General features: G+C 45.8%; 1 protein-coding gene across 2 annotated transcripts in view; it reads left to right on the top strand.

Moving 5' to 3' along the window:
• The first annotated feature begins 3,001 nt into the window (after positions 1-3,001).
• Positions 3,002-12,298, top strand: part of PPP1R1C (protein phosphatase 1 regulatory inhibitor subunit 1C) — a 44,097-nt gene continuing 34,800 nt past the window's right edge. The window contains exons 1-2 of one of the 2 annotated variants that reach the window (XM_035133645.2): positions 3,002-3,584; positions 6,865-6,922. In XM_035133645.2, the coding sequence (XP_034989536.1) occupies positions 3,504-3,584; positions 6,865-6,922 (139 nt within the window). In that variant the 5' untranslated portion in view covers positions 3,002-3,503. The remainder of the gene's footprint in view (positions 3,585-6,864; positions 6,923-12,298) is intronic. The other variant, XM_035133636.2, reaches the window with a different exon arrangement.

Here is a 12,298-nt window from a genome sequence, read left to right as displayed (position 1 = left end):
AATAATTGCATTTCTCAGAGTGGTTTAACAGTCAGTCCCTCTTCACAGGGAATTCTGGGAATTGTAGCTCTGTGAGGTAAGTTGTTGTTTAGTCGTTTAGTCGTGTCCAACTCTTCGTGACCCCATGGACCAGAGCACGCCAGGCACTCCTGTCTTCCACTGCTTCCCGCAGTTTGGTCAGACTCCTGTTGGTGGCTTCGAGAACACTGGGCCTCTAAACAACTTTCAGCACCCTTAACAAACTACAGGATTCTTTGGTGGAAGCTGTGACTATTTAATGTGGTACAGTGCAGCTGGGGTCTGGGAGAAACCCCATCCTTTAAGCAGACCAGGATTGAAACATAGGAAGCTGGTCAGGAGAAAGAAGCTACCTTTTATCCTAGGTGGTGGTCGTTTAAGATAATTAAAGCTTTCTGGGAGATATATAATGAATTGAAAACAATGTTGAAAATAACTTTTGTTAAAAAACCAGAAGCTTTTCTATTAGGAATTTTAGGTACCGACATCCCAAAGGAACAGAAATGACTTTTTATGTATGGGACAACAGCCGCTCGGATGTTATTAGCCCAGAAATGGAAAGAGAGAGGAATGGCAAACCAAGCTGATGGACTACGCCGAAATGGCAAAGCTGACTGGAAAGCTCAGGAACTAAGAGAACAAAAACTTTAAAAAAAAGAATGGGGAAAAAATTATAATTTACTTAGACCACTGTAAGCAGATGAAAACATTAGCAAGATTTTAATATCCCTTGTAATGTAACAGGTACTATAGATAATATGGATGAATATAAAATATAGATGTAGGTGAAAATGTTCACATTAGGGCCCATGGAAGGGATGGGGGGGGGGAGTCGCAAGATTCAGAGAAATCTCTTTATATGGATATGTATTTGGTATTGTTATAAACTTATATTTGTAAAATCAAATAAAAATGATTTTTTAAAAAATATATATATCGTTGAAGCCTAATGAACTTTCATCAGTGGGGGAGTCTTATCATTTTGCCATTTTCTAACCACCTTCCTCAAAGGAGGCAGTGAATATTTCTGAAGAAAAAACTCCTTGTGGGGTTGACGGGGCACTTTTGTGCGTGTTGAGTGGGAGAACAAATGCAGGAGCAGGTTTTGGACAGCAGTAAGCACTATGGGGGGGCACGGGTGGCACTGTGGGTTAAACCACAGAGCCTAGGGATTGCCAATCAGAAGGTCAGTGGTTCAAATCCCCACGACGGGGTGAGCTCCCATTGCTCAGTCCCAGCTCCTGCCAACCTAGCAGTTCAAAAGCATGTCAAAGTGCAAGTAGATAAATAGGTGCTGCTACAGCGGGAAGGTAAGTGGCGTTTCTGTGTGCTGCTCTGGTTCGCCAGAAGCGGCTTTGTCATACTGGCCACATGACCTGGAAGCTGTACGCCGGCTTCCTTGGCCAATAATGCGAGATGAGCGCCGCAACCCCAGAGTTGGTCATGACTGGACCAAATGGTCAGGGGTCCCTTTACCTTTAAGCACTATGGGTGCAAAGAGACTCCACCCCACTCCACCCTAGTGACACCTTGTCAAGAGGCAAGTGGATGGATTGTAACATGGTGTCTCTGAGCAGAGTGCCCACCTCTAAATGACAGCTGAAACAACAACAACAACAACCACCACAATGCATCCTTTAAATATACAATGGTACCTCTACTTACGAATAACTCTACTTACGAATGTTTCTACTTACGCATGGAGCTCCGTCCGCCATCTTGGATGTGGTTTAGATAGGATTTTTTTCTACTTACGAATTTTTTCTCCCAGTGCATTCCTATGGGATTCGACTTACAATTTTTTTCTACTTACAAAGGTGCGTTTGGAACGCAATAAATTCGTAAGTAGAGGTACCACTGTATAGTTGTTGGTATTCATCTGTCTTGAGAGACAAGGGAATGCGCCTCCGGGGGTGAAGTCAAATCACTGCATTAGCATCACCGAAGTGACCTCCTTGGGGGCCACAAGCCTGGGCAATGTGTACAATAATTATAATTATAATTTATTATTTATACCCTGCCCATCTGGCTGGGTTTCTCCAGCCACTCTGGGTGGCTCCCAACAAAATATTAAAAACATGATAAAACATCAAACATTAAGAAGTTCCCTAAACAGGACTGCCTTCAGGTGTCTTCTAAAAGTCAGAGAGTTGTCTGTTTCCTTGACATCTGATGGAAGGGCATTTCACAGGGCGGGCACCACCACCGAGAAGGCCCTCTGCCTGGCTCCCTGTAACCTCACTTCTCATCATGAGGGAACCTCCAGAAGGCCCTTGGAGCTGGACCTCAGAGTCCAGGCTGAACGATGGGGGTGGAGACGCTCCTTCAGGTATACTGGGCTGAGGCTTTTTACGGCTTTAAAGGTCAGCACCAACACATTCAATTGTGCTCGGAAACATACTGGGAGCCAATGTAGGTCTTTCAGGACTGGTGTTATATGGTCTCCCAGTCAGCAGTCTAGCTACCGCAAAGGTCCTGAGCTGCCAAGATGACAAGACCCCCCTCTCAGACTCACTGACATGGTCCAAAAAGAAAAAAAAAGCAGAGCAATACGTTTGACACCAGCTTGGCTGCAGGAATTGCTGGAAGGAGGTGTACAAGGCACCATCCAACCATCTTACGGATTTGTGTAGGGTTTACTCCTTAGCCTTTTCCTCTCCCAAAGATATCCTGCAAGACAGCGGAGGTTTAGGATCACAGTTCCCCTAGACGGGCTACCTTCCCAGGTTGAGGAGCCCCCTTTATATATAAAAGTAGGGAAATCACTCAAAAGACATCTCTGGTCCAAAGTTTTCTTTATTGCTCTGTAGTTTGGGAACCGGAATCCGGAGGCGCAAGCAGTAAAATTAAGCCCAGAAGAACTGGCAGTCCAACTAGGTGAGGGTGCAAAAAGAGGGGGTTCTGTGAATACTTCTAAGGGGGGCGGCTGACTACACACCACCTGCTCCCAGGACCGGCCAACCTCCACACCTCCGACCTGAAAACATCCTGATCTCTGTGCCTCTCAATAATTCATGAGCCATCAGCAAGACTCCGAAGGGCGCTTACCCGGCACTTTGGTGCAGCCAGCTAGTAATGTACAGCGGAGAGATCCTCTCTTTCAAATCCCAGGGCACCAGGCCAAGCCAGGCTAGTATTGCATTTTCAATTAGCTTCTGAGTGAACGCTTGGCATATGCGGAAAGGGAAATCGGTGCACAATTAGCTTATTGTTCCTTCCAGCTCCGTGCGGCGAAGATTTGAAGGGCCGGAGGAGGGATGCAGTAGTGGCTCCAGCCAGAGGCATTGCTGTGTGGATGTGGAATCGGGGAGTTTCTCAGCCCCGGGCAGCTCTGCTTGCTAACTCGGGGAATTAACTGCTGCTATTAAGGGCTGCTTGGCGCAGCTTCAGGGAGCGTGCCAGAGGATAATCGCGGGAACAACTGTCTGCTTCTCCTCTCGGGGCAGTTCGGGGCTCTTTTCTCCTTCTGCATCCTGATTGCTGCCATGGAGCCAAACAGCCCCAAAAAGATACAGTTTGCTGTGCCATTATTTCAGAGTCAAATAGACCCTGAAGCAGCTGAACAGGTAAGCTGTTTTTTTCCATCTTCTCTCCCTGTCTGGGTGGTGGAGGAAGAGGTTGAGAGGGCGTTGTTGCCAGATCAGAAAATGTAACTGCGACTCAGCTTCAGCTAGGGAATTCCACAAAGTGTCCCAGCACTGGCAGGACGGAGGAAGGAGGGTTTGTCCTTTTGGATGCTCCGGGGGACATTCACACTCATTTTTTCGGAGCAAACATTTGCTGTCTTCATTCCTTAAGAACAGATGCTTTCCAGTAGCAATAGTGTGCCTTTTATTAGCGTTTCTGTGTCACTAGATAGACAGATGGGTGGATGGATGGGTGGGTGGACAGGTGGAATTACTTAAAATGATATCTATGTTAAACAAACATAGCAGGGTGGATGTTGAAATAGAGAGATGCCAACAGATCAAGCAGATAGCTATTCAAGTGAGGAAGTTGAAAGGCTTTTTAAAAAGGTGTCGGGGTCTCTTCAATCTTAACAAAATAAGGCTTTAAAAAAACAAACTCCTGTTTTAAATACAACTCTCTCCGAGTGTGTGTTCATACACACACACACACACTTAAAATACTTAGATATTTGCAGTGTTTTTTTCCCTGGGTACGCATACCCCTAAACATTTTGTGAATCTAAGTTTGGCCTCATTGAGGGGCAGTATTTCAATATGAGTAGGAAAATGAGAGTACTCCTAAACATTATTTTTAAGGGGGAAAAAACACTGGATGTGCGTACATGTGCAGAGGGAACAGGCAAGGATTTACTTATATTTTGGAATACCGTATATTCTGGCGTATAAGACGACTGGGCGTATAAGATGACCCCCAACTTTTCCAGTTAAAAACATAGAGTTTGGGATATACTCGCCGTATAAGAAATACAACCCAGCGTATAAGACGACCCCCGACTTTCGAGAAGATTTTCCTGGGTTAAAAAGTAGTCTTATACGCAGGAATATACAGTACATCATTCTAGCAAGCTGCTCTCTGAGCTGTCCTTTGGCCCTCTGTAACAATGCAAAGCATTAGAAAATAAAGAAATAGTGAATTAAATTGACAGTCTGATGAAGTTCATCTCTCTGGCTGCTTAGAGTGCACTGTCTCCTCATCACTGGCAAAGACATTATCAAGAGCAAGACCTTCCAAAAAAATACAATGTTCATGATCATGAGTAATGTATAACATTGAGAATATTATACTGCGCTGAAGGTGAAAATCTGAAGTCATTATCTGAGCGGCATTTCCCATTGAATCAAGGTGGGTCATGCCTGCTACAGATAAAGGATTGTGCCCTTCATTTAATTCCATTACAAATGTTAAATATCTCATTCCCGTGATTGCTTGTTTTATCTCACTGTTTCTGGACAAGGATATTGCTAGAACCTAGGCAATATACTACTGCGCCATCTCCCTGTGCTGTCCTGTGTACACATCCCATATAGCGGAAGTGGGGAACTTTTTCCTACTGACCCATGGGAAAAGACATTTGGGGGCTGTAAGCAACGTTGCGTGGAACCAAAAGCCGAAAATTGGTGCTGGCAGGATTTTATATGGTGCGTTCTCTCTGTGTGTGCTTTCTATAAATCCATCCTTGCAGGCTACAGGCAAGGAAGTAGGCCAAGGGCCAATAGCAGGAATTCTCAAACTTGGGTCTCCACCTGTTTTTGGACTACAACTCCCATCATCCCCACTGGTCCTGCTAGCTAGGGATGATGGGAGATGTAGTCCAAAAACAGCTGGAGACCCAAGTTTGGGAAAGCCTGCTGTAGAGCATCCCCAAATGGTCTCTGATAGCAGAAGAGGTGATGAAATAAAGCACTATCCTCATTACCTACCAATAGCCTTTCTTCAGTGGCAAATGAATGTTGAAGATAAGAGGCGAGGCAAATACTAGTGGAACAGCATGCTGGTTCCCTGTTCCAGTGTCATTGCAGGCTGGATTCCCAAGTTGCAAGGGACTCATGCTTGGCCAGCAGAATTCTGACCCTCCCCCTTTAAAAAACAAAAACCTCTTGACCTCCCATGCCACTATTGCAAACTGCTTTTGAAACACCCCTCCGTATCAAAAGCAGTTTGTCACACAGGATGAGGGAAGAAGAAAAGTCTGATACACCTTCTTGTTCCCACTCCCTGTTGTGCCCATGGAACAGGCCTTTCTGTTCTAAAAATCCTCGCATCGCATTTCTGTGTGGCAAATGCCTATAATTGTATTCTGTTTCCAGGGGTAAGCTCTAAGTATACATATTGTCCCATTATAGAAGAGCTTTAGGTCATTCAAAATAAAATAAAATAAAACTTCAACATTTTCTATTGTACCGATATCAATGTTTGGGTTTGTGGAACAGACATTATTGCATATCCTCCAACATTTCTCTGATGAAAATAGAGACATCCTATTCCATTATTATTATTATTATTATTATTATTATTATTATTATTATACTTGCCCATTGACTGGGTTGCCCCAGCCACTCTGGGCAGCTTCCAACATAATTAAAAACAAAATAAAACATTAAACATTAAATAAACTTCCCTATACCGGGCTGCCTTCAAATGTCTTCTAAAAGTTGTGCCATTACTTATCTCCTTGACTCGGGGGTCGCATAACTCCATACACTCCAACATTTCTCCGATGAAAATAGGGATGTCCTAAGGAAAAGTGGGACATTCTGGGATGAAATCAGAAACTGGGACGGCTTCTGCAAATCTGGGACTGTCCCTGGAAAATAGGGACGTTTGGAAGGTCTGTTGTTGTTAGGCTGAGATTTAATGGACAGGCCTGACTCAAGCCTTGGGGTTGTTACCTTAGGTGAGGGAGAAGCACAAACTGAAAGGGCACCTTAGGATTTCCTGAGAATTCTGGGGTGCACACTTGGGATGAGGATAAAGACTCCAGATTTTCATACTGCTTCCAGAGATCCTTGACCTATTTCCACCCTCTTTGATGAAAGCAGCCTGGTCATCGGACCATGCCCATTGCAGTCTTTACAGATTTCAAATCCAGCCTAATGAAGCAAATGGAAAAGGCATAAAGAGGGGGAAATGTAGCAATTTGCTGGTAACTGCATCAATGCAAATTCAAAATGGGTGTATTAGCTTTCAGAAATGGAAATGGAAAGAATGACCAGACATGGGAAGTGTTCTACTTTTGATCATCTGCAACCCAATAGTTTGAATGATTTTTGGCTTCCCTATGTTAGGTACAAATAGTTTGGCAGTTTTTGCTAGAGTTCTAGATTGAGGGATGTGGCCATCATTGAATAAACCTGCTTGCACCTATATTTTCCACAGATCAGGAAAAGAAGGCCAACACCAGCATCATTAGTAATTATGACTGATTCGCCTCCTGGTAAGTGAATCCTGCAGCTTCTAAGTCCTGGGGTATCAGCACAATATGACTATATTGAATAATTTTATTGGGCGAGGGGGTGGGCATTAGAACCTGAAAAACAACTACAGCACTATGGCAAACTATGGGCTCAAGATGAGCTAACCAAGGGTGGCATGAAAAGCAGTACCTCTCTTGTGCTTCTCCACCCCACTGCTTGTGGACAACAGAGGGAAATCGACTCTGAGATTCTACATAGGGCTGGTTCCAGGGAGGTGCAAAGTTGTGCATCTTCCAGGACCTGTAAAGAACCTACATAACAATGCCACCATGTCTACTTTGCACAGAGTACCCAAGAAGATCTTGGTTTCCATGTGCGGATTCTGCAAGGTTGGGAGGACACACTGAGGGTGCCAGGCCTGAAGGCTCTCCAAATCCTATGGGCATTTTTGCAGAGGAGTCACAAATGCAGTGTGTTTGCCATGGGCGTAGGCAGGGAGGGCAGGAGGGGGCAGTTGCCCCCCCTAGAAGCAGGGCCACTGGTGGCCAGCCTGCCCCGCTGCCCGCCGCCGCCCGGTGCCGTCTCCCTTCCCCCTGGCTGGCTGTGGGGCGGGTGGAGGGAAAGCCCCAGAGCCGCAAAGCTGGCTGGCTTTCCTTCCACCCGCCCCACAGCCAGCCGGCTAGAAGGGACGTCTCCCTTCTCCCTTGCTGGCTGTGGGGTGGGTGGAGGGAAAGACAGCTTTCCCTCCACCCGCCCCGGTGATTTCGGGCTGATCCTGGTGCCCCCTCGCCCCTGCCGATCGCTCCGCCTCTTGCCCCTTGCCCCCCCTAATTTTGATCCTGGCTACGTCCCTGGTGTTTGCTCCAAGTGGGGACAGGGTTATCCATGGATCCTAGCCTGGCATCTGAACATTGGGGAGCAGCCTTGCCAGGCTCTTTCCATCCTATGAAGAGGACTCAAATGCATCAACAGCTGCAGAAGACTAATTCACATAGAAACATGGCAGAGATGGAAAGGACCCAAAGGAGTCCTGGAATGCATGTCTCCTAACAAGGTCTGAGAGAGAAATGTATGTATTCAACCTGTTCCGCTGTTACTTAGATTAGCTAGCTAACCTGTTACTTCGATTAACACTTCATTTTTCGACACAATTTAGGGTGCTGTAAAGGGTAAAGGGACCCCTGACCATTTGGTCCAGTCGTGACCGACTCTGGGGTTGCGGCACTCATCTCGTGTTATTGGCCGAGGGAGCCGGCGTACAGGTCATGTGGCCAGCATAACAAAGTTGCTTCTGGCGCACCAGAGCAGCACACGGAAACGCCGTTTACCTTCCCACTGTAGTGGTACCTATTTATCTACTTGCACTTTGACGTGCTTTCGAACTGCTAGGTTGGCAGGAGCTGGGACCAAGCAACGGGAGATTACAACTGGAGAATGTATGTGAAGCATTTCAAACGCTATTCAGATGCTGCACTATAAAAAGGGATGATGTTACAAGTGAGACCTGCAAGGAGTTGTCGTAGTGTAGAGGGTTCCCCTTCTGGGTTCTAGCCAGTCAGCCTGCCTGCCAGCCAGCCATGCCCTTTTCCAAGGTACTCCATTCCAATCTCACTCACCACTAAAGTTGGAAAATAACAGTACAGTCAAACCTTGGTTTACGCCTACCTTGGCAAGCGACCACTTCAGCAAGTGACTGCCGCGGACCCGGAAGTGTTTACATCCGGGTTCCGTGGCGTCGGATGCACAGGTGTGATCTGTACAGCTCTCACATGCGCAGAAGCGATCTGTGCAGTGCGTGTGTGCGCAGAAGTGCTCTATCAGCGCTTCGCGCACGCGCAGAAGCATGCTTTCGGCGAGCGACCGCTTCAGTGAACGACCGCCTCCGCAGAACGGATTGCGGTCGCAATCCAAGGTACCACTGTAATGACAGAATACTGCAGCTCATTTCAAAAATGCCCACCTACGGATGAAGCCCTGAAAATATTGCTGGAGCATATGACAAAGTATCACCTATCTAAAGATGAACAAATGAGACTTTACAAAACAAACAGGCTCATGCTTCAGGGGATTCTAGCTTTCTATTTGGGAGTTTGATGTCTGCATGCATCTGCTGATAGCTCTGCCTGAAGCTATAATGTAGCCTTTAATGTGTTACTGCATGACTCTTTCCATCTGTGGCATGCAGCAGCTTGTGGACAATCCAAATTTAGTTCTACACACTGTTAATGGGCGCTCAAAGTAATGCCATTGACAGGTTTCCCAATCAATGTCCACCGCTGACCATTTAAAAGCCATTTGAAAAGTACCCACCCGCTCTCTGTTACTGATGCTCCTTTTCCATTTTCTGTAAAAGCATTGCAGCATTTCATATCCATTAAGCAATATTAGACTACGGAGGGGTTCCTCCCCCCCACTCCACCCAATTGTTCTTGCATAGGCAGTAAGCAATGTTTCATATTAGGTGAACAACAACAAAACAACAGGGCATTCTAATTGTCTTCGCTTCAAAACAAATGGTCTTCATTTGCCAGAAGAAATCTTATTTATACAAGTGAGGCTGCTTCTCTGCTTTAACAGGGCAGTGATATTAAGAGGGGGGGGAGGGAGGGAGGGAGGTCTGCACACAATTCAGGATGCAATCACATTGCCCTGAGTAGTGGCTGATTCCCCCAAGATACCCTGCTTAATGCATACAGGCAGATAGGACATAAATTCTCAGATGCATAAACTCTGCTCACATGAGTGGTGTACTCGCATGACATCAGACCAAGTAATGCAAGATTGCATCTTGCTCTTCGCCGAAGAGGAAGGCTGCCATTTTTGAAATGGCCCAGTTTATGTATGGAAGAGAAGAGGAGTTTGTGAGTTTGTGGCTCCAACATTACATACAGCAAAAGTTTGTTCTGATCAACTCAGGTTCAGAACAATGACCGGCATGACTCATTTGGACCATGAGTTCTGATGGGAAGTGCCTCTCTGGTTTTTGCCAATTCTTTCAAGTATTTGCCACCACCACCACCCCCAAAGCAAATATTTTCAGAAGCGTTTCACCTTCCCTCTATGTGCCCCATCCCTTCTGAGAATTTTTGAAGTGTGCACATGTGTAGGGGATTCCCAGTGAGCTCTGAAAAACTGCTGGGGAGCCATACAACTTTAGAGCCATTGTTTTCTTGTAGGTGGAGTGGATAGGACTCTGCTTCACTGTTTGTCTGGAAGGAGGATAGAAGCAGAGGCACAAGCAGAATATCACATTTGACCCTCTCTTCTCTTCCAGCAGAAGCTCTGCCACCCAACCAGACTGCACATGCTCTGTTAAGTGTTTGAATTTGGGAAGTTGTGTCCAGAGGCACTTCATTCATCCCAAGAGTAATAGGAATTCTTGACATCAGCAGCAGCAAGCCTCTTCCAAGGCTGCATGGAAAGCAGAGCAGTTGCCCCTAGCTAAATAATCTTTTATCTAATGACAGTTTCTCAGAAGTGATCAGAGCAGCCTGCTTGACTTCCTCCACCTTTGCTTCCAAGGAGTCACTGAGCGCACTAAATGATTTAGAGAGAGACCGGCAGTGGATTTGGCTTCAAGAAATGTGCTCAGTGTGCTGGCGAAACATTGATTGGAAGGTTTCCCTCTGCACTTTAAAAATGGCTAAATGACAAGGCATGATGGTCCCACTTATTTGCCATGGAATATGCAATCAGCTGTGGCGATTTCTAAGTGGAAATATTTATAGGAGGGAATGAGTGCAAAGAAAGCGTCTCCACCCCCATCATTCAGCCCGGCCATTGAGATCCAGTGTCGAGGACCTTCTGGCAGTTCCCTCACTGCGAGAAGTGAGGTTACAGGGAACCAGACAGAGGGCCTTCTCGGTAGTGGCACCCACCCTGTGGAACGTCCTTCCAACAGATGTCAAGGAAATAAGCAGATTTTTAAAAGACATCTGAAGGCAGCCCTGTTTAGGGAAGTTTTTAATATTTAATGCTGTATTGTTTTAACATTTGATTGGTAGCTGCCCAGAGTGGCTGGGGAGACTCAGCCAGATGGGCAGGGTACAAATAAATTATTATTATTATTATTATTATTATTATTATTATTATTATTATTATTAAATATTCAGGGGAAGAGCATCTGCAGTGATGCTGCCCATATCGGAACTTTGCAATTGGTGGCTTCCCTTCCTCCAGAAGACCTACTTATTGAGCATTCATCCTTATTTGTTTGTGCAAAGCTTAGTGGTGGTTACACTATGTCTCATCTTTATTGAGCATTCAGTTTGATTGGTTTGAGGGGAACTTATATGGCCATGAGCATTCTTCCAGCATTCATTCTGATTTGCTCGTTGGTGTTTACATGCCTTTCATTCGCCCTTCCAACAATTTCCAGTGCATTTCCCCCCTCACTTTCCTAACTCCAAAAAGTTCAGGTTCTTTTTAAATGGGTTTGTTGCACTAGTGCGGCAGAGCCTTTCAATCCACTTGAATTGCAGGATCCCTTCCTTCCGTAAAATAGGGACAGTCTGGAGTCACCTTGGCACAACTGAGGTACTGCTGATTGTAGGATACAATGAGCATTTTATACTGAGTCAGACCACTCACTCACCTAGCTGAGAATGGTGTTTTTTTTTGAGTACTTATATCTCTCTTTAGAGCCTCAAGGGGCTTTCCAAGTGGAATGTGGAGTGTGGAATGTGGAATGTGGTCCCCCATCTAAAACATTTCCCTCACCCCGAGATACATGGCTGTTAAACAATATTTGGAAGTCTTGCTATTTCTTTTTTACTATGCCTCATCTCTCTCTCTCTCTCTCTTTCTCTCTCTCTCTCTCTCCCTGTGTGTGTGTTGTGTGTGTTTGGCTGTTGGCCTGATGAAGAGGAAGAGTATTCTCCCAGATTTGAGAACAAGGTCACACAAAGTTACTAGCCTCCCTTGAATTTTATTAGCCTGCTGCTGGGGCCTGGCAGAAGACTTGCATTTCTAGGATCATAGGAAGCTGCCTTGTACTGAGTCAGGCCATTACCGGTATTACATCCAGCTCAATATTGTGCCTATTGACTAGCAGCATCTTTTCCAGGGTTTCAGACAAGGGATACATTCACAGTTCTACCTAGGGATGTTGAGGATTGAACCAAGGACCTTCTGCATGCAAAGCAGATATGCTACCATTCACCTATGGCCCATTCCTTTCTATGGTGGAAGAGGCTTTCTTTCTTTAGCATTTCTATGATGGGCGCAGAGGAAAGGTGGAGGGAACTAGGTTCCCACTGGAGGACAACAGTGGAACAGCATTTGCTCTCCCCTTTCCCCTGCAGCCCCTAGCACCTTTCATGCTGTCCTGGAGGGTCCACCAACCTTCTGGAGAACATTGCTGATGGGCAACGGGGCTGCAGGGGCAAGGGGAAAGT

The sequence above is a fragment of the Zootoca vivipara genome, chromosome 1 (genome assembly GCF_963506605.1).
Source record: "Zootoca vivipara chromosome 1, rZooViv1.1, whole genome shotgun sequence".
Classification (NCBI taxonomy): domain Eukaryota; kingdom Metazoa; phylum Chordata; class Lepidosauria; order Squamata; family Lacertidae; genus Zootoca; species Zootoca vivipara.
Note: the sequence above shows the minus strand (reverse complement) of the source record. Positions and strands in the feature narration are given on the sequence as shown.